Raw genomic sequence first — 22,500 nt, 5'->3', positions numbered from 1 at the left:
GTTGCACAGTGTAGAATTAAAATATGTGGTTTGAAAAAAAGGCAGATTTAAGAAAACAATTCTTCACAAAACTAATGTATGTATAAACCTTTATTTGACCCTCTAACTCTAACACTTTCTATTCTATTTTAATTCAAATGTAAAATGTAAATGTATGGCTTTGAAAGATGCATAAATTGTTTGGACACTCTTTGGTCGATTTTGAGTTTGAAAGCCTCTGGACACTGTATGTTTTGAATATATAGGAAAGAGTAGCATGAAAATTCTTCACAACAAAACTTTTTTTTTTTAGAAGAGCTTTAGAAAGACATGAGTGTGAGTAAAATACATATAAAAACATTTTCCTCAGAGCACACCAGAAGGCAAAATCAGAATCAAATTCAGACTAAAGAGACTTACGCTTCATCGATGTTCGGATGAAAAATCTTATTCATAAATCCTGTAGAGAGATTGAAGAAGAAAGATGGAGTGAGATCATAGATAGTTGCATTTAGTTGCTATTCCTAACCTTTCTCCAACCACACCATCTTTACAGACCATTAAATATGACATCACAGGGATGTTATGTGCTGTTTTTCACCTTAAACACCTCAAGTATGATTGTCTGAATGTACTCTACCCATCATTTCACAACCACACCAACGTGTGTGACTTCTAAAGGGCACTCAGCTGATTATGTCTCTTTGGGATACATCATGTATAGTAATACTTTACCTATAGAGGGCGATTTGAAGGGGTATTTGTCTGGAAGATCTACTCGCACCTTCCATACACCCCCTTCATATGGTGCTGACAGGAAAAACAGAAAGAGATACATGACTATTCAAGCAACAATTCACATCTGCTCTAGCATGTAACACAGACTTTGAAAAGACAAGCGATAATCGTATAATGCAAACTATGAATGACTAGGCATAGATGTCTTTGTATTCAAAAGTGACAGTGTGTGGGAGTAACTGTAATACTTAATTAGATGATTATGAATTATATGTGTAATAATGACACACGTGTGGGTGTGTACACATGTGGATGGGAAGCTGTGCTGTTGGCCTCGTGTGATATGGGGCATGGTGCAACGTGTGCTCGCTCCAAGAATAGCCCTTTGCAATCTGACCCTTGTGGCCAATAGCTCAAACTACGGAAGGTAAAGCTTAGCCGCAGATAAGACCTGCTCCTACTTCTCAAAGAGGAGGGAGGAAAGATCATTAAACAGCAGATGATGTGACAATTAAAAAGGGTCTCAAGCTGTTTTCTGAGTAAACAATGAGGTCATGTCCCAAACCAAGTTGTGTAAGATGTGCATGTTTAAATATGCAAAAGTGTCACGATTGTCGTGACGTGATAGCTAGGTAAAGAAATCTAATGAGACTCTGTGAATATCACGAAACATGTCAAGGACATGCCCGGGTCTTATTTCACCCCCAATTAGAAAGAGGCAAGAAATTAAGAAATTACTGTAATGAAAAACAAAATCAATTAGTATAGTAGCTGCCTTTGATTTTTTTTTTTTAAGAAATAAAAATATTATATGATTTTTTTTTGCATTATTTATTACAATTGTGACAATTATATTTGTAAATATTATAATCATATTATTTATTATGCATTTTATTGCATAGTATTTCTATTATCTATTAAATAAATCCCAATTCAAATGACTGTATTATATGTGCATTTCTATTTTTACAAATAATATATATATATATATATATATATATATACATATACACACTACCGCTCAAAAGTTTGGGATCAGTAAGACTTGTAATGTTTTTTTAAAGAAGTCTCTTATGCTCATCAAGGCTGCATTTATTTGATCAAAAATACAGAAAAAAACAGTAATCTTGCAAAATGTTATTACAATAAAAAAATAACGGTTTCTATTTTAATATACTTTAAAATATAATTTATTTCTGTGATGCAAAGCTGAATTTCCATCAGCCATTACTCCAATATAAAGTGTCACGTGATCCTTAAGAAATAATTCTAATATGCTGAATAGAATGTCAAAAATCTGCTTTTACAAAAGGATTTATTATCTTTACACAAAATATAATATTTTTTTTTCCCTTTTGATTTTTGGGGTGAAATGAGACCTGGAATGTTTACATAAGGTTCAATTTAACGTGTGTGTAAATAATTAAAACAGACTTACTTCCTTGTGGTCCATAAAACTTCACTACAAATTCATTGAGTCCACTCAGGATTGTGACTTCATGTTTACTCTCGATACTAATAGAAATGGTTAAGGCAAACTCAAAAACACTGACTTTAAGCAATTTTCAAAAGCAAAAACAAACATTAAAATTCACAATTAATTTATAGAAAATACTTAAAAACAGCACTGGGGAAAGAGTTTAATCAGGATCAAATAGGACAGACTCACCATCAAATTCAAAATGACAATTAACCATTAAAAAAAAAAAGTGTGAGGATCCACTAAAACGACCTTTCAACCCACAAAGAGGGCAGATTTACACCAACAGAACTGAGATTCTCACTTGGCCTTTATTCTTTGACCATCAATAATTATCAAGAGGTTCAGCTCAGCAGATCGGATAGCAAAAACACAATCCATGGGTCTGACCCACAGCTCTCTGACTGATGCACACAGGGCATCAAGGCAACTCAATACGACACTCCAGTCATTAGCTATGGTTGTCAGGCTGTCACTTCTCATATTGCTGGCGCAGAGAGCTTTAATCAGACCCTCGCTGAGCTAGACAATACATGCTCACCACCACACCAAGACCATGTAGGAGACCCGACGCTCTTAAAGACTCACACACAGTCTGCCAACTCAGCTTGAACACAACATGCATCCAAAACGCAGTTCTCAAGCAGACTTGGCCATTGCCACAGTTCGTATTTTAATTGAAGGAGTTACCGATGATGTTATCGCGTTTGTCAGCTGTTGAGTAGGCTGCACTGTGACTCAAACTGTATACTCATGCTGCCCAGACTGGCTAATGAAGGCAAACATGTTTACGCTCTGTTGAAACTGTGATGTGTCCTGTGACTTGTCTGAGAGTTTAACCAGTTGAGTGCTCGTCTCAAGGGTGCCTGTATCAACTGATGATTCTCGGCTCTGCTGGGAAACAGAGCTGTCAATTTCAAGAGGTCGCCTTTAAACATCTGGTGCGAGAGACTGCAGGACTCCCGGGAGAGGTGTGGAAGCTGCTGTCTGTCAGATTATAGTTCATTGTGGCTTTTGAGGAGCCAATGAATTTTATACCACAACAGGCTTAAGAATAATTTTCAATATTCATTTTAAATCTATCTGGGAGAGGAGCAGAACTAAAGATCTGTTCACGAATGGAAAAGGTGCTAAATGGAAGAATAATAGTGCCAGTAAAAAAAAGACAAAAAAAATAAGTTAATTTATTTGTAAATTTGTGTAACTTATTTACACATTTTATTATTTTTTTAACTGATAATTAATTTTTTTTAATGCCACTAGTTCTCCACAGTGATACAATGGAGCCAGATTGACAGGTTGAGCATGACAGAAAGGGATAGTGTTTTCTGTTTCAAGACACCAGCTGGCTTCTTCGTCAGTTGTAGCTCTAAGAGGTTGTGGTCACCAAGGTGTTAAACATCAGGGATTTATTTTAGGCTGTGAAGCATCTGCAGAGGCTGAGAGAATAGTGGAAGCACCCAGTAAAGTGTGTTTCTGCACAATGCTTTCATGCTTTTACACTCACAGATTCAAATCTGAACAAAGCAGACCCATCATTAGCTGCTTATCCTCAACAAACACAGAGACTTGGAACAAACGTGATCCTGAAGATCGGACTGATGACTCGTGCGTAATAACCTCGATTTTCACACGCCTTTTCTTTAACACATTAGGTTCCGTTCAGGTAGGCATTCTGCCGTCTGGTTGCTCTCGACGAGTCTAGTGAAATAAAGAAGGGGGTGAGTATGCGTGGAGCATCAGCAGACCTGTTAAAGAATCTGTGCCCATTGGAGAAGCACCACGCTGAGCTGTCTGGCTGTGCCCAATGACACATGGGACTACTTTTTGACCTGTATTTTAAGCCTCTTTTGGATAGACACAAAAGCAATTGGTCAAGCATGTACAGACACAAACACACACAGACAGAAAAGCAGAAGCCTGGAGACTGGAGAGGGTTTTCTCCTACAATAGATAGAGGTTGTAGGAGAAAAACCTACAGGAAAAAATACAGGTCATATTCCTCTCTCCACCTTCATCTTTTGAGAGTCATTTATCAGCAATGTACATTAAAACCTCTATTGATTTGATAATTCAATTTTCCTTCAATTCTTCGGCAGAACTGCAAGGCACGTGTTTCTCCTCTGAGGCATCAGTGACACAGATTTAAAATAGATCATTATTAACGGTACAGAAATCCTGCATGCATTAAAGAAATGGTTCTGTCATTATCCTCAAGTCACCCCAATAATATAATTTTTTTCCAGTGTGGAACACAAAAGAAGATATTTAGAAGATTAAAAATTTTAATTGCTATAAAAGCAGTCCACAGGATTCTATAATACAAGACAATTTGAGTTTTACTACAAATTTCACCCTTAAACCTTCAGAAGACTTACAAGGCAAACAAGTTGTGTGGACTACTTTTATGGTGCTTTTTTTGGCATTTTTGAAGCTAGACAGAAGCAGTCCCCATTCACTTTCACTGTTTTGAAAAGAACGGTGTTAATATTCTTCCAACATCTCCTTTTGCAATCCACTGAAGCAAGAAAATAATTGTAAATGAAAATGAATACTTAAAAATCATTTTTAGTATTTGAAATAAATCCAAAATAAAAATCTAAATACTAGATGAAATAATAAAAATGTAGTTTAGCAAAAAAAAGAAAAGAATTAAAGCTAAATATAAACATAAAAAAATAACTACAGCACATAGACATAAAATTACTCAAGCTGAAATTAAACGGAACATTTAAAATTAGGGATGCACGATATATCGGCCACCATATCGGTATCGGCCGATAAATGCTATTTTTTTCTGTTATCGGTATCGGCCTGATAAGAAAATTTGGCCGATATCTTAAAACCGATAAATAATGCATTATTTCCTTCAGAGACACTTCAGATGCGCACTGTTCGTTTGCAGCCTTTTGTGCAATTGTACATTGTAATATTGTGTTTATTTGATGTATATCTGATTTATCTCATATAGAATGCGTTTGGTTAAGTTAAAAGAGCGCTTCAGTTTACCGGTGATCATCTTTAGCTCAGCGCACGCAGCTCAAACAGCAGTGCACAACATTAATAACTATGATTGGGAATGTCGTGTATATAACATTCTAATGAGAACATTATTATAATAAAACGTTGTGAATTATTTGGGTTTAGTTGCTGAGTTTCAGCGCGTTGTTATGGGAAGAGCGCATCCACAACAGGATCACACATTCTGACTATAGCACGCAAGAACTGCATCATTTTGTACATATATAAGTTGTAATATTATGTTTATGTTGTATTAATATTAATCTCAGGATGCATTTCCTTGAATTAAATAAGCTGCCAGCAAAACGCTTCAGTTTACCATGTTCATTCAGCTCTTCAGCTTCAGCACGCGCAGCTCAACGGCTGCTATTTAAAACAGTGGTATTAATTTGTTACTTTTTCAAAATCATTGATACATTATTAATAACAACAACCACTTGTATTTTTCTCTTATTATTTTCATCAACAATATGGTTTAGTAATTAAAATCATTTAATTATTGTCCGTGCAGAGGCTATTCCGTTTTATTGATCTATGGCGCATTCATTTTGATTCTTTACACGTGTAATGATGTCCAATGACTTGCTTGCATTATTTATGCATTATTTTATTTATTTGTAAGACTTTTTTATGACTAAATTTGGTAATGGGAAAGTAAAAATATTTTTAAAACGTACACCGTTCAAACTAGGCTGCTTATGTTGAAGTGTTTGGGATGTGGCTTTTAATGATGAGACCTTTTTTGTAATCAGGCTCTCAAAAAGTATATAACAATTTATTCCGTTTTATTGCTCTATGGCGCATTCATTTTGATTCTTTACACGTGTAATGATGTCCAGTGACTTGTTTGCATTATTTATGCATTATTTTATTTATTTGTAAGACTTTGTTATGACTAAATTTGGTAATGGGAGAGTAAAAATATTTTTAAAACGTACACCGTTCAAACTAGGCTGCTTATGTTGAAGTGTTTGGGATGTGGCTTTTAATGATGAGACCTTTTTTGTAATCAGGCTCTCAAAAAGTATATAACAATTTGGATATAGATTTATCGGTCAACATATCGGTTATCGGCTTTCAAAAATAAAGAATAATCGGTTATCGTATCGGCCAAAATTTTCATATCAGTGCATCCCTATTTATAATGAAAACTAAAAATAAATAAATGATGAAAATCAAAAAGTGTCCATTTTAATTTCTGGGTTAACTACTTCCTACAGTTCTTACAAATTGAAAGCACACTGCAGTATTGATCAAACCAGTGATACATCCCTCCCCCAAACATTGAAGGCAAGAGAAATGCTGTGTTTGCTTTGACGATGCCTCTGATACTGTTCAGCGCACACAACCTTTAGTGAAATTCTCCTAAACAAGGGTTTAACTCCTGCCCAAGGCTCAATCTGGCTGCTGACAAAGCAGCCCAAAAGCATTCTCTTCGCACAAGACGCTGACGCTGTCTTGACACCCACCTGTTTTCACCCATCTCAGCTCTCCCTCCCCTCCATCAATGGATTTGTATGGATTAAGCCATAATCTACAGGAGACCCTTGAGCCAGTCTTCCTTTACGCACACGTATAATCTAATCATACCAAAGAGACTCATCAATCACCTCACTTAGAAATATCAAATACATTTAAGGAACAAGAGCGAGCACCAATCGTATTAACACTTATGTATGTTGAAACAGCACACGCTTAGATATGGATTCCTACCAACTGTTGCGGTTGGTGACACAATGCAGTCGTGCACAGATGATTACAAGCGTTTATACCTGTGTGAACGAACAGGTCCAGACAAGCATATGTCAAGGTATATGATCTTATAGAGAAGCTGCCTTGTTTTGCCAATTGGGTTAAAAATAAAAGAACAAAAAGACAATTTTTGTAAATGGTCACCCCATGCGGAAGAAAACCACGGGGGGTTCACCTTCTTTTAGAAGTCTGTTGTGAGAAAACAACATACTAGCCTGGACAGAAAAATGAGGGACAAACCCAGCATCTAAGACAGCCATGGAATTTATGCTCAAATAAACACTTTCTATGCAGTAAGAACTATTTTGGTCATTTTGTCAACTTGACAAATAAATGAACAAAGTATTTGGGGCTTCCATCTGCACTACTTCATATTGTTTTATGAACAGCATCAGACGTATTTGGCCATTCATCATGTCTCACTGTTTTTGTTTTTTTTTAAATGTCTTCTTAGTAAAAAATAAGGTAACACTTTATTTTACAGTTTGCTTGTGAATTAATGTGCCACAACCAACCACTAAATTAAAAATTAAGATATTTTTTCCCCTGTAATTTAAATATTTTAATGCTAGCAAAGTTAGCTAAACAGGCATCTTTGGCCATTTATCATGTCTCACCGTTTCAATTATTTTAAAATATTTTTATCACTTTTTTATATTATAGAATAGTAATGCCACAACCAATCATTAAAAAAAACTGTTTTAGTATTTTAAAGCTGCTACAGATAATGCACTAATTTGTCTAATTTTAACATTATGCTTAACGGTGTAGCAAAAAAGAAAAGAAAAAACAGTTTCAAATTAAATGTAGTTTTAGTTAGATTTGTAGTCGTGGAAATGTATTTTGGTTTATTTGTTTTTTTTCCTTTTGTAGGTGCATTTCTTTGTGTGATTCTCGAGAACGATGATACAAACTAAAATCATAAAATTGAAATACAGGTATGCAGGCTAACAGGCAGGTGGAGTGTGTTCTTCTCAGTCATTTTATTAGTACAGGTAAAGTCGACGGCCACCGTGCTGAATCACAGCATGAGTCACTGGGTACAATTGCAATTAAATCAGTCTCTCGCAAAAAAGACACAAACACAATAGCCAGGATTGCCCCCTCCCTGCAGGAGCAAATCCCTCCAGTTTATTCTGGATTGCCAAGGATGAAAACAGCAGGCAGACATCAACTGCCAAGACATGACAGCGTAGCAGCATGTTCTTTCCTGAGATGCATTCATTCACCATTACAGACACACAGAGAGGAGGTAATCTTGTTCTCTGACACCTAATGCTAACGGCTGGCCTTGGGGTGCAGGCATAATATTTACCCACTGCCAACAGGGTGGAAAACACTGTCTGCTAGTTAGCACCACATTACTAACAGATGATTAAAGACAATATATCACTATTCTACCACAGACCAGTTCACTTCATGTAGTGTCTACATAAAAGCCTTGTGGTCTAAAATATTTATATTTATGCCAAGGGCTGTGGACATTCTGTCCAAAGAGTTTCTATTTTGTAGTCCACTCAGACACCTCAGTCCACTAAACAGACACACTCAAGCCCTCACACAAGCTAAATGTGCTAACTATTTTTATTTAAACCTCATATTAAGGTATAATTGTGTGCAAATGTTACTACCTGGAATTTTCCATGAGCATCCTTAATACCATGCTAGATGCCTGGACACAAATCAAAAATTTCAACTAGATTTTGAGAATCTATGAGTTGTCGATGAGAATTTGTCAACCTAACTTGCTTTTGAAAAAAACGTAGAAAATCTTGCAAGCAAAAAAAGTTTCAATTGGCAAAGGTGTAGCGATGCATGAAGCACAGCTCAATATCACTTTTTGTTGGTCAACACAGCACATTCGCACTGACTGGATGGCGCATGTGAAATTTTGCAAAACAAAGGCAAATGTGAAGTTTATGGGTTCCCAAAATCATATACCAACAATGCCCATCAACTTACACTGACATTAAAGACAAATAAAAAGATCTATGGATAAAAAAACCCTGAATTTTTTTTACTTCTAAAACTGCACTCTAACAGAAGAGTGACTCTTTATGAAAAGGCGAGACGGTTTTTTTCTCTCTCACTGTCATGCAGTCACAAGCACACCATTTTTCTCAAGTTGGGCAGATGAAAGACAGGAAGTGTAGCAGTTTTTAGTCTGCATGACACTAAAAGGAAGTACACGGGTTCACTGATGGAGAAACAGACAAGACGCACCTTGAGGTTTAAGATTCCATTCAACCATCTAGCGAATATGGGTCATAATTTGCATCAGGTGAAACAGGGTTATAAAGGCAGACGTCAAACCTAACAGGAAGCCATATATGGCCAATGCCAGTACCCATAAAACAACTTCCTATTCTAGTGTAACCTCACACCCTTCCCCAGCTCCCTGGCTCAATGACTCGCTGTGTAAGTCTGCTCTGCTCAGGACTGAAGTTATGCTGTGTGCAGCTTACCTCTGGAGTCACATGCATGAAAGTTCAAGGATTTTTCACAAATCTGGTTAGATCTCAGAAAGAGATTGGGTGAATTAGTGAGAATTGCATATTATTTTAGTGACCATTCCTGCGTAAACGTCTGGCTATAGCAAAATCCACACAAAACAAAAATTGTATAAAAATCTCCCTTTCCTTGTCCTAACTCTCTCCATTAGGGCTCTATTTAATTCCCTAATTAACTAGCTCTCATTTGATCAGCAGGCACATGCACAGCTCTGAGACGGTCTTCATCTCTCCTGGACATCTGCTGTACTCTAGACTAAGACTGGGCAATACATAAATTCATTACATAGTTGTGATTTGGCTGGCGATATGAAATCAAGTAACATTTTGAATATGGCAATGATTTTATGTATTAATGACACCTTGGCCACTATGTTTCCTAAAGACTGTGTCAATAGAAAATTTTGGCAGTCTTTCTTTGCAACTTAGCACGTCATTTAAACTTCAAATCATTTAAACTTCAGCAAAAACAGTTGGAATGTTTGATTTATTTCCTTAAATTAGTTCAAACTGTCCGTTTCAATGAATTAATTTAACACTTTGATTCCACAACTTGTATCAATCTAAATTTTTCATGACCATCCTTAAAAATTAAATTAAATAAAAAAATTATGTAAATAATCAAATATATATTTTTAAAACTGTATCTTAGTTCTTACATTAAGGATTTAAAATATATGGCAACAAAATTTAAAAAAAAATTATCAAATAAATATTCTTTCCTGTCGTTCCTGTCATTAAAAACTAGATTTTACTAGAACCTCACCTTAGTTTTCAAATTAAGGAATTTAAATATACATGGCGACAATGGCTGTTTGGTTGGGGGGGGGGGGTTGGGGAATCACCATTCAATTAGAGCAATATATACAAATATCTAATATGGATAAAAAACTTCTAGCTATATCACACAGCCCTACACCAGAACAGATACACCACCCTGCTATGACATGACATCAACTCTCAGAGTATGTGCTGTGATATGGTATAATGTATCACAAACTACAAGAGCAAACACCTATATAGGCTTCGTAGATGCGTGCACCGTTTAGATCAATTCTAGATAAGTCTGTTTGCATTACATCTCATGAAGGCATAGTCATCTGTAGCCATCTTTACTAGAGAATTGTTGAATAAACATTATGACACACTTGCATATTCATTGCCAACGTGCACATCACAAACATTATGTGGTGCCAGCATATTCCATAAGTGTGCATTTCTTGATTTGAAAGTGAGCAGCAGCTGCCTGGTTATATATGTGTGTGTGTGTGTGTGTATATATATGAGAGTGGATGAGTGAGAAGAGGGGAAGAGAGCAGAATCTGGCTCTACCATTCACTTTCGGTAAAGCACAACCCAGTGCCTTAAGGGCTAAGACTGTTTACCTGCAAGATTATCAACCTCATCCACACCATCTCTCATAGCATTAACTAATAAAGCAGGAAATTATTACTAATGAGACTCATCAGTACAGTTACATGATCAGTGTCATTCTGAACTACAGAGGACAAGTGGTCTGGAGAATGGATGGATGGGTCATTACCAAGTGAGTTTCAGACTGGGACCCACTTAATATTTTTTTTAAATAGAAAGCAATAAAGCACTACCAAGGACTGAAATGCTCCAGGAAAGCTCTTTTCATGCCGAGCTAAAAAATGACCACAGCTGATCAGAGTTGAAAGTCAAAGGTCTTTGTGTGCCATTGAGAAGGTGATTAGCTACACCTGATTGAGTTTACAAGTCATTTTTAGGAGGCGGTGATCCTTTTTCCAACTCAGTGATTCTGTTTTTTTTTGTATTGTTTTTGGTGTTTAATCTTTCACTTGGATGTTATAAGTTGCACAGAAACTGAAATAAATGAAATGACAAACTAAAATGAAAATTACTAAAACTAAATAGAAAAAAAAGTGCACATTAATAAATACTATCCACCTTATTTTTCACGTAAGAAAGGTTGCAGCCATTCGTAAATTTTATGGGACTGGCTTCCAGTGTCATTCGCTTCCAGCTATTTTTAGCAGTACAAAACAGCTTGTTTTACGGCTTGATAATGCAAACTGGTGTGTCTTACCATGTTATTTTAATGTATCATCTTAATTATGAACGCACTGGTTTGTAGTGCAAACAGTTTTACAGTTTACTGCACTTTGTTATTCTTCTCGTTATTTTCCTACAGCGGCTAATGAACCGGAAGTCTCGCACATTCACAGAAAATAGCTTATTTCTGCATTGAAAAATAAGGTGGATAACAGTAAATAAACAATACTAAAATAACACCGTCTTGTATGTGATTTTCCCTGTTGCAAACTTAAGGAAAGGAAATTACATCATGGAACCTAACATGGCTCACGTTTTCTGCAGTTAAAATGGTTTCAGATGTACATGTCTGTAGCAATACTCTCTTGCAGAAACCATATCATGGGACCCAACAAACCTTCACTTTTAATCTAATACCGGCAGCTGACTTCATTACCATTCTGATTCATTTGATGTGCACTTATTGTTCACTACAGGGGAAAGGATTGCTACTTGGAATCAGTGTTATTTTTTCCTAAAAGCCATTTTCAAATGACCACACACATTCTGGTCTCCTTCTAACAACCAAACTATGTATAAAACATGCACACAATCTTAAAGAAACACTACAAAATGTACTAAACCCATTTAGCATATCGACAGTCGTATACGCCACAGCATCAGGGTTTAGCAGCCTGTGATTTGCCGGCGTGTTGAGGTGAAGTATTCTGATCTACTGTAGCGCAGGATCCAAATCGGTTTTGATTTTACTCCGTACGAAAGCAGCTAACCTCCCTTTCGACATCACAAGTTTCTTATTCCGAGTGGAATGCTGCAATCTGAAGTGCTCTGTTAGGATGAAAACTCTGATCCCAGAGGCCTGAACATAGTCTGTGAATACTGATGGAGAAAAAGAGATGGGGAAAGAAAAGCCTCAGCACACTTTACATATCAATGCCTGTCTCAACCCACAGTTCAAAGGCAGCGAAATCCAAACTGAAATGCCCTTGTGTATAACACTTCAACCTGTGCATTGCCCCGCAAGACCCGTGAATGTTTGTTGACATACAGTGTACAATTCAACTGCATTTCCACAAAGAGCCATGATTTGTACTTTCAGAGCTAAAATGCTCATGCCAAATGAATGCAGTGTTCATAACTTCTAAACACAGCTGTGACTTTGAGTAACCATATAGGCTATTTCATGCTAATGACTAATAAATGAGGCCATAAAGTTTAAGGTTGTGACATCACAAGGCTATGCTGCTATTATGAGTTGCAGAACCTCCTGTGAGATCTCACTAATCTCAAATGGCACACTTTGTGTGAGAAGGTGATTAGCTACACCTGATTGAGTTTACAAGTCACTTTTAGGAGGGGGTTGATCTCTTTTTCCAACTCATTGATTCTGTTTTTTTTTCCTTCTTTTTTTTCTGCCATGTTGGTGTTATATCTTTCACTTGGATGTTATAAGTTGCACTGAGTAAATACACCTGGATAAAACAAAAACTGTGTCCTCCATTTCAGGCTGCAAAGCAACAAAATGTGATCATTTTAAAGGGGGGTGATTATTTTCGATACTCACTGTATAATATATCAAAAGCCATGCATTTATTTAAATCTATTTTAAAGAATTTATAATAAGAATAAAATGATCCAACAAGCATGATCAGGCAGTAATACTTTTTTCCCCTTAATGACACTCTCTTGCACAAGATTTGCTCGCATCTTCATTTGTATAATTTTTTCCCTCCAGGTGCTCCAACCTGGTTTCTGTGGGTCGAAAAGGGCAGGGTCCATCAGTATGCAACACACCAAGGCTCAAGCAACCATATCACCTGAAACATCCTGCAGCAACAAGATAAAATGCCTGTGCACTCAGCTGATTACACCACTACTCGTACAAACGCAATACGTCAAACTCTGTCAAATAAGGGCACCTAAGCTTGACATTCATTATTCATTAGTAGAACAAGACAGTCTAATATAGGTCACAAAGATATTCATATACATCAAGGCTAATCTGATTATCTAGTTTCACAGTAGTGATTACATCCATTTATCTGTAGCATTTAGATTTGATCTAACAGATAATCATTTTGTGTTTTGGACTGCTATAAAACGCAACCCCTCTATTCTCAAAAGGGGGAAAAAAAATTTGCACACGCGGCGCAGCCCCAAACATCATCAAACAAAGAGAGGAACTTCAGTCCATCTGTTTTCAGCCTGAGGTTGGCCATGCGTGCAGGAAACTGCAGTATTATTGTGGGTTACAGAGGGCCTCAAATCTCCCACTGTCAAGGGGCAGACGCATCCATGACCCGACCGTTTGCCCTCCCTGTCCGTCAAACCCACTGTAACAGAAACAATCCTTTGCAGTCAATAAACTCTTCTAAATTTAGACTCTTGTAGATAAATTGAGCTTGCATATAGAAATGCTGGGTGACATCTGGTAAAGCTCTAGAAATAATACGCTTTTGGCATAGAAACTGAAACAAAAGAGAGATTTAATACAAAAATGAAAATGATGTCCTAATTTACCTAATCACCCTCACACTGCTCAAAAACCATACTCCGTTTTCCATTAGGGGTGCGCACAACTGGTTGAATATTTGACCTATAATTATTATTCGAAAAATAAAAACACTATTCAAATTTGACTATGCGTTGGTTTGCTGGCCGTAAATTAATCCATAATTTTGAATTACTTTGATCAAATGAATCAGTGAAACAGAGTTATCATAACATCACCACCACAATAAGAAATCACATGAAATCCATACAACAGCTGTCCATCACTGCATTCACAACTGCAGGAAAGCACAGCTATACCCCGAGTGAGCCTAGAAGAGAGCTTATCTGATAGCAAAATAATCTTAAAACATATGCTTCCTTTAAGTTTCCTCGAGGGAGAGTGATTTAAGAACAGAAAACACAAAGCGCTGTAAGAAACTTTGCTTAGCACACTGTTATCTTTGTGTCTCTGGAACGTCTGTGTCGGATGATGTAAAACTCTGGACAAGTTTTCTTGCGCGCATACATACATACGTTTTTAACATGTCTTGACTGTCTTACAGTCTGACATTAATGATAACTGAGATCCCACAGAGTGACATGATCATCATGTTCGTACAGTCTGACAAGCAACAATCGTAAAGGACTATTATAAATCATACAGTGTGCACCCAGCTTAAAAGAAAACCTTGAGATATAACGTAACTTTGTTGTGCATAATGCCTAATTGTAAGCTTGTTCAGAAATGGTGACAAAAACTTGATTATTAAAAAATAACTTCTTTCTTGTTAAACGTCATTTAAATAAACGAATATTCAAATATACATTTTTTATGAGCCTAATTATTTGAATACAATATTTTTGGAAAAATTTTTTTTTCTATTTCCATACAATCAAAATGGATGGCTAATCCAATTGCAAAAGCTCAAAAAGACAAATAAATGAATAAATGACAATAAATAAATGAATGATTAAAATTAAAATAACATTAACAACAACAACAAAAAAACTATAAAACAAATAATTATCTATAAATACTATAAAAAATAAAAATAATAAATATCAAAGAAATATTATAAAAATAAATAAATAAAAATAATTCTAAATAAAATTAATTCCTATAACTCACATGCTACTTTGAACGTTTTCTAAAGCCATATGTCAGATAGCAAATGTATTTTTGTATTTGCAAATTTTTATGGTTTTATCAAAAGCAACTTACAGTTCATTCAAGCTACAAGCCTGCATCTTATCAATAAACACATTCTCTGGGAATCAAACCTGACACCAAGCATCAGCCTTTCTGAGCCATTTCAGTTCAACACGTACATTATAACAGGAAAAACAGATGAGAATGACAGGGAATATTGTGCTGTAGCAGCTATCAGACAGGCACTAACATAGCAGCGGCGCAATCATAAGACTCCATAGGCAAATGAAAGCAGGCTGGGGCAGGCCGGATGTCAGCTCACGCACAAAGAGGCCGATCACACCAGATAAAAGCCCTCGATTGGTCTTACACACCAGGGCCTCTGCCTCAGCACCACAGGGATCCGATACACTCCACTAAACACAGGGGGCATTTGTAATGTCCCTGGGTTTCCATGCTGGCATGGGCCCCGGAAAACTTTCGCCGCTCCCTGCATCTTTCCTCAATTTAGCAGAGCTGAACAATGGATGTTGGTACACTAGGAATCCCATCCCCCTTGCCGCCACATACATGGCACTGAAGTGTTATGACAAACCTTCAGGCCAAAAACATGATAGAGACATGGTGGAAAAGCACAATGTTTCAACCAGCAACAGCCTTACAGGGGGGCATTCATACTGCAGAGCTTACCTCCATTAATGGTGTCATATTATGCGATTTCAATTTTTCCTTTCTCTTTGGAGTGTTACAAGTTCTTGGTGTATAAAGAAGATCTGTAATGTTGCAAAGACTAAAGTCTCAAATCCAAAGAGATAGTCTTTATAAAAGTTAAGAGTCAACCACGCCCTCCTAAAACGCCTCGTTTAAACACGCCCCCACATGTCTACGTCACTATGTGGGAAGATTTGCATAACGCTGCCCAAATATTCACGCAAAGAAAGAAGTCATAACTTTTATTCTCGCTGTTGCCGCCACCGCCATGTTGTGGAGTCGCTGTGTGTTTCGTTGTGAAAGCAAAACTACTTTGTTTGGTCTTCCAAAAGAGGACACAACTACAAATCAGTGGTTAAGTTGTATTTACAACACTGTTCCAGAACAGTTCAACCCAAATATTCAGATGTGTGCTGCACATTTTATCGAATGTAATGTTTCCTGAACCAGTAGCCTACAATGACGTCTGTGGCACAAAGGCTGTTTCTATAAAGTTGGGCAGTTCCAACTTTGCAAGGACAGTCTGGCGCTTCTGACCCACAGCCTGTAAGTACGTTTTTTATATTTAAATAATTTTCCACTGATGATTCAAACGCGAGTCTTGAGCAGTGTAGAGTAACGCTTGTTGTTTGTTGTTTCTCCGATCACAAATGCAGACATGGTTTTTATGTTTACGCAGTGCGATACGCAACGCAATGCGTAAAAAGACAGTATAAGTCATTATAATCAGTAATTATGTCCCCACTGGATGCAACAAATGCCTCGTTTGTAATGGATTTTATTGGTTTTGTCTCGTCTAGTGATGTCCGGATCGCGAACGAATCGTTCTATTTAACTGGATCTTCTTAGTGAACCGGTCGAACCAGTTCACCAAATTGAACTGAATCGTTTGAAATGGTTCGCGTCTCCAGTATGCACTAATCCACAAATTGCTTAAGTTATTCGGTTTATAAACGTGCCTGTCACTCCCTCTGACACGAAATAAACCAATATCCCGAGTTATTCAGTTACTCCTAACAGTACATTGACTGAACTGCTAAAAGAGAACCGATGATGGGATGTGCACGAGCAGAGCAGTTGGACTGAGTCTCGTCCTTCTGGGAGACGGCATCACAGTATGTTAAGGGGCGTAACATTTCCGTTACATGCTTGAGGTATTCAGCCAATCAAAACGCACTGGATAGCTGGCCAATCAGAGCACACCTCACTTTTTTAGAACGATGAGCTTTGTAAAAATCTATGCGTTTCAGAAAGGCGGGGCATAGAGGAGACGCAATGTACATTATATGGAAAATAATGTGTTTTTTGAACCTTAAACCGCATAAATACATTGCATTACACCAAATAATGTTCTTTTTAGCACCGTCATATGACCCCTTTAACAAATCCTGTTTACAAACAGCAACGCCCGGGCATCTCAGAGAAGGTGGGATTGCGTAATCGTCTTTGTAACTAACAGTCAATCTCTTTATTTTTCAAACAAGTGGATAGAAACGCAAAGTATTCCAGAAGGAGACTTGCTTTCCATTTATAATCCTCTACTTGTTTCTTAGTAGTCAAGATTAAACAAGGACAACTCAATGGGAACACCTGGATATTTTTCTTAAAGGTGCAGACGTGTTTGCATATTCAAAGAACATATATGAGCTGGCAGTGATGACAGTGGCCATTGTGCCGACTATAAAATAGGCTCTGAACGTTCTTATTTGCCAAACAATTGCTCACAGTGAAAGCAAGTTTACAATAATACAGCACAAAAGTCCCTTGATTACAGATCAGTGAGTTGTGTAAGAAAAAAAGTAGTCATGGATCTACTGCACTTGTGTTAAGAGCATACCTCCATATACTATGCTTGAACCCAGAACAAGTCATCAAATCACCACTGAAAATAGATACGCCTTCTGAATGCTGAACTTAACATGATACCATGTTCTAACCAGGCATAAAAGCGGCAAACATCTAGTACCTAATTTGCCTGTCCAAACCGAAATGCTGCACGACATGGCATAATCAGAACATATTTGATATTTAATATGCTATGTGAAGTAGAAGTTTGGGCCAGTAAGACTCTACTGTGGGCAGGGCTACTCAGCATGACACTACACTATATCTAACGACTGTTTGAGACAAACTAAATATAAGTGACTTTTATCATGGCTGGTTCAGATTCGATGGGTGTTATATATTTCTATAGAGACAGTGACAACAAAACACTAAACCTTTAAAAAATAAATTTTCTGAAGAAAAGTTGCTTGGCTCTGCAACATTCCATGTGGTTGCTAATGTGTTCTGAATAGTTTTTCATTTTTTGCTAGAGTGTTTGCTGGGAGATTTTTTTTACTTGTTTTACTAATATATTATATTAAAAAATACTATTATATATATAAAAAAAAGATGTGTATATAAAATGTCAATTTCAGTTGAAGTAAATAATTCACCTTCTTAAAATATTCTGTAAATGCTTTAGACTGACTAAAATCTGACCACATTTTGTGAAGCTGAAATAAAAGACCTAGATAATGCAATTGTATCTTGGATTCATCCAGTATGATATACATAATTTATTAAACATAAGAACAAAGATGCAAATTACAAACAAATTGAATACAAGAAAGATTCAACTGAAATAAACAGTAGGCCTATTTTTTTAGTACAGCAGTGTCTAAAAATAAATAAATGTAAAAATAAAACACTGCATAGCCTTCACTGTATGAATTAAATATACAGTTATTCTTATTAAAGCGTCAAAAGTTATTCAGTCAAGAGCAGTGAGTGATTCTGTCGTTTTCGTTTGCAGCTTAACAGAAGTCACGTTCAACATATTTAATCCCTAAAATATCTGCATTGTAAAATGTATATATGGACAGACAGAAAAAGACTGTAGCTAGACTACACAAAAAAACCTGCTCTAGCTTGATTAGAACTGCATACGTACTAGAGATGTGCAATTAATTGAAATACAGTTTGAATTTCGATTTTGGCTTCCAACGATTAAGATAAAATACAATAATCGAGATAAAATGATTATTATACCTTTTCCAGCGGTGCGCTTTCGCTCCTCCATAAAACCCCAAACTTCACGTGCAAATCAGTAAAATCATGTAATGTGACTTTCGCAAAATGGGATGTGCTTGATTTATTAAAGGTGGGGTAAGAGATTTCTGGTAGCCAATGTTGACATTTGAAATCACCAAAACAAACACACCCCTACCCCAAAAGGGTCTCGCCCCTATTTTGATAGCTCCGCCCCACACATACGTACACAACCCAAGCAACGATAAGTTCTGTGAAACAAAGCAAAACCAATGTTACACCGGGTCTACACCGGACGCGAGTGGCGCGGCGCGACAAAATACTATAGAACTCACTATAATCAGTGATGCGGTCTACACTATAGATATACAGTATATACATATCTATGGTCTTCACTGGATGTGGCGTGGCACAACACGACAAATCCCAGACAGAAAACTGCTGCTGCGTTCTATTTATGACGTATTGACACAAATTTCTAATGATTTTCAACGGTCGCATCCAGTGTACTAGACAGACTTTAGCTGTTGCGGCACAGACACGGTGTTACTCACCTATCGAGAAGAAACAAAGCAACCTCGGCGTCTGATCGCAGGCCTTCCGCTCCTTGAGTTCTCTCCAGCGTTAAGAAAGCTGATCCGATATTTACACGGGTCCTACTTCTTGCCTTAAGCCTTTTGTTCCACAGACATTTTCCTCTTGTTTTTTTATCCGCCAGCTCTATCTTTCTGTCGCTCGGCTCGGCTAATGTCCGTCCCGTGCACTGAACGCTCTCTCCTCCACATCATGAGTAGACACGCCCCTTACGTCCCGAATCAGTTTTCTAAAGCGTTTTTGAAAAATCGCTTACCCCACCTTTAATGATCATTAGATTTATTTGTGTTTTTAAAAGAGCGAAAGAGAACTTGTGCTGTTCTGTGCATGCGCTCTGACACCGAACAGAACAATGACAAGTAAAGTGAACTTTTAGCTTAAGGTGCATGACTAAATGGTCAAATACACGCAAAAATGTGTCAAAATGCGGCGCTTGGTGATTATTCATGTAAACTCTCGTCTGTTATGTCTTAAGGGAACGTAAACAGTTGAGAATGAAAACAGTGTGTAAGTGAAAACAGTGTTTACAGAAATGTGTAACAGTAAATTGGATCCGTGCAGCTCTAAAAAGTGGCAGCGGGCTATATTCCTGCTGCCGACTGTGTGCTTAATATTAATCAAACAACAAAAACAGAGAAAATTACTCACTGCTCTTGACTGAAGGACTTATATAGCTTTAATAAGAAATAAAGCAAATTTAATTCTTACAGTGAAGACTATGCCGTTTTATTTTACATTTGATTTATTCAATTTCTTTCGCATAAAAAAAAAACTTAAAGCACTGTTTGTTTAATTTGTATCTTTTTTCTATTGTATTTGACCTTTGCTTTTTGTTTTTATTGTATTACTGACTGTTTATTTATTTTTCAATAATTTGAGGGAATATATATATTTTTTTTACTTATATAATTTTCCCTAGTATTCTGCTGTGGTATTGAGAATTGTGAAATTTTGCTGGTATCTAAAATGTAGATGTCATTGCAACCTTATTTACAGAAAATGTATATTTGATATATATTGCTATCTTTAAATTAATCACGCATATAAAGTTTTGGTCATTTGACCCACTCATAATAATGTTAAATAATCATGATTAAAGTATTGACCAAAATCATTATTACGATTTTTGCCATAATCGAGCAGAATTTAAGGATTTAAGTCAATTTAAAATTTTTCTGTTTATTCATTTAGCAGCCGGAAATCATATTTCACATGATAAATCATGTTCGTAGCACAAATTATGTGCAATAGTTTAGTGATGTTTTATCACCAATAATTTTTTTAAGCTAGTCCAAATTTCAAGAAACAAAAATTTTAACTGTAGATCTATGTAGATCAAAATAAATTGGCAAAATGATTAGTTAAACTCTTAGGTGTCCAATAAAATCTTATTGATGACTTAGATTTCATAATGACAAAAAAATGACACTGACTAGGTAAACTGACCTTGTAAACTAGAGTACTTTGGTTGCTCTAGCTAATTAGATGAAGACATGGTTTGGCAATGTGAGAAAAAAACCCCACAAGATAAGAACCACTAGAGCTCAGTCCACACTGATTAAATCAGGAGGTCTTTTAGATCCAGATAAATCAACTCAAAAGACCTACATCTTTCAGCGAACAGACAATAGGCTAAATGAGAAGTGCAACAGATGTTACACAACATATTGACATTATGTTATTCCATGCTGTCCTGTCAAAGCCAACAGCCAGCTCTGACCTGTTCAAACATGTTTCAGAAGTATCTGGTGATGTCAAAGTCGGGTCATCATTGCTCTCTCTCTCTTGAGCTTAGGAAGTGCTTTAGGCAGCTCGGTATGGCAAGGTCATTCCGACATTCATTTTGTGAATTCCCAACTGAGCGTGCTCCAGATCCGCACCTCTCTGATGCCAGGAGCAAATTTCGGAGCGTGGATCATGGTGACCGATCATAACAGCAACTCTCTCTCTAAACAGCCCTGCTGCTTGCCCTTCATAAGGTGTGCATTTTCACAAGGATAATGCAGAAAACAACTTATGCATGGAAAGCTCCACTTCCCAGTTGCAAACACTTGTCCCAAGCAACAGGAGGCACTTTGGAAACCTGCTCCCAGTTGTCACACGTCTGTTGGTTTCCCCTTAAGGGAAATGGGTATTTAAGTTGCGTTTTCTCATGGATGTCAGTGTGTATTTTGGGGGAGGGTGGGCTTCTTTGCATGTGTTTTACAATGACAGAAATGTGACAGTCCACCCACCATATTATTGTTTAGCTGTCCTAGATTCATGCATAAATACTCACATGAGTCAAACAGGTAGTCCCGCTGGACAGCCTGGACTATTAAAGTGGTAATGTTCTCTTAGTGAAAGGTTTGTGGGATCCAGCTGACCGGATGGTAAATTACATCATTACTGTAATTATCTCAGTATGTATTCCACCTCCGAACTTCCCTTAATTACATTAAGTGGAAACTTTTAGGTCATTTTTGCCACCCGCTTGAAGGCCTCTAAAAAGTTGCCCCTGCCATCAGCTGTTCTCAGTCATTAAAGCCCTTCACCTTTAACCTCTACCCTCGGCTCCAGAAGTGTGTATCTTCTGCACCATTAGCATCACCAAACAGGTTTCCTTGTCTGCTATTGGTTACTAAATGGATGACCTCACCCCCCAAACTCACATGGGTGCAACAGTGCCTGCCCATTTTTTTCAGCTAACATGTTTCCAGAAGTATTTTTCCCATTCATTTTTTTCCATAAGGATTATAAAAATTTACAAAAATTGTCAATCACAATATTATAAACTTTGATTTTAAGCCCATAAAATCAGGCAAAATGGCAAAGCTACAAGATTGTGTACTTATTAGTTTTAATGAGGGAAAGAACTACAATACCAGGAAGCATTACAAATGGCATAATTGGAAAAGTAAGAGCGATTGATTACCATAAAATTTAATATGTAGTTTAAATATATATATATATATATATATATATATATATATATATATATATACACAATATTTTTTTTTTTT

The 22,500-nt window shown here is 36.8% G+C and overlaps 1 protein-coding gene across 1 annotated transcript in view; it reads right to left on the bottom strand.

Moving 5' to 3' along the window:
• Positions 1-10,590, bottom strand: part of LOC107592115 (ubiquitin-conjugating enzyme E2 H) — a 15,301-nt gene extending 4,711 nt beyond the window's left edge. Inside the window, exons 1-4 of the mRNA XM_016281534.1 lie at positions 10,560-10,590; positions 2,156-2,269; positions 715-789; positions 400-439 (exon numbers count right to left, since the gene is read on the bottom strand). Coding sequence (XP_016137020.1) covers positions 400-439; positions 715-789; positions 2,156-2,269; positions 10,560-10,590 — 260 coding nt within the window. The remainder of the gene's footprint in view (positions 1-399; positions 440-714; positions 790-2,155; positions 2,270-10,559) is intronic.
• Positions 10,591-22,500: the final 11,910 nt, after the last annotated feature.

This window comes from Sinocyclocheilus grahami, unplaced genomic scaffold (assembly GCF_001515645.1).
Source record: "Sinocyclocheilus grahami isolate Dianchi unplaced genomic scaffold, SAMN03320097.WGS_v1.1 scaffold1.1, whole genome shotgun sequence".
Classification (NCBI taxonomy): domain Eukaryota; kingdom Metazoa; phylum Chordata; class Actinopteri; order Cypriniformes; family Cyprinidae; genus Sinocyclocheilus; species Sinocyclocheilus grahami.
This window is presented reverse-complemented; position numbering and strand designations above follow the sequence as displayed.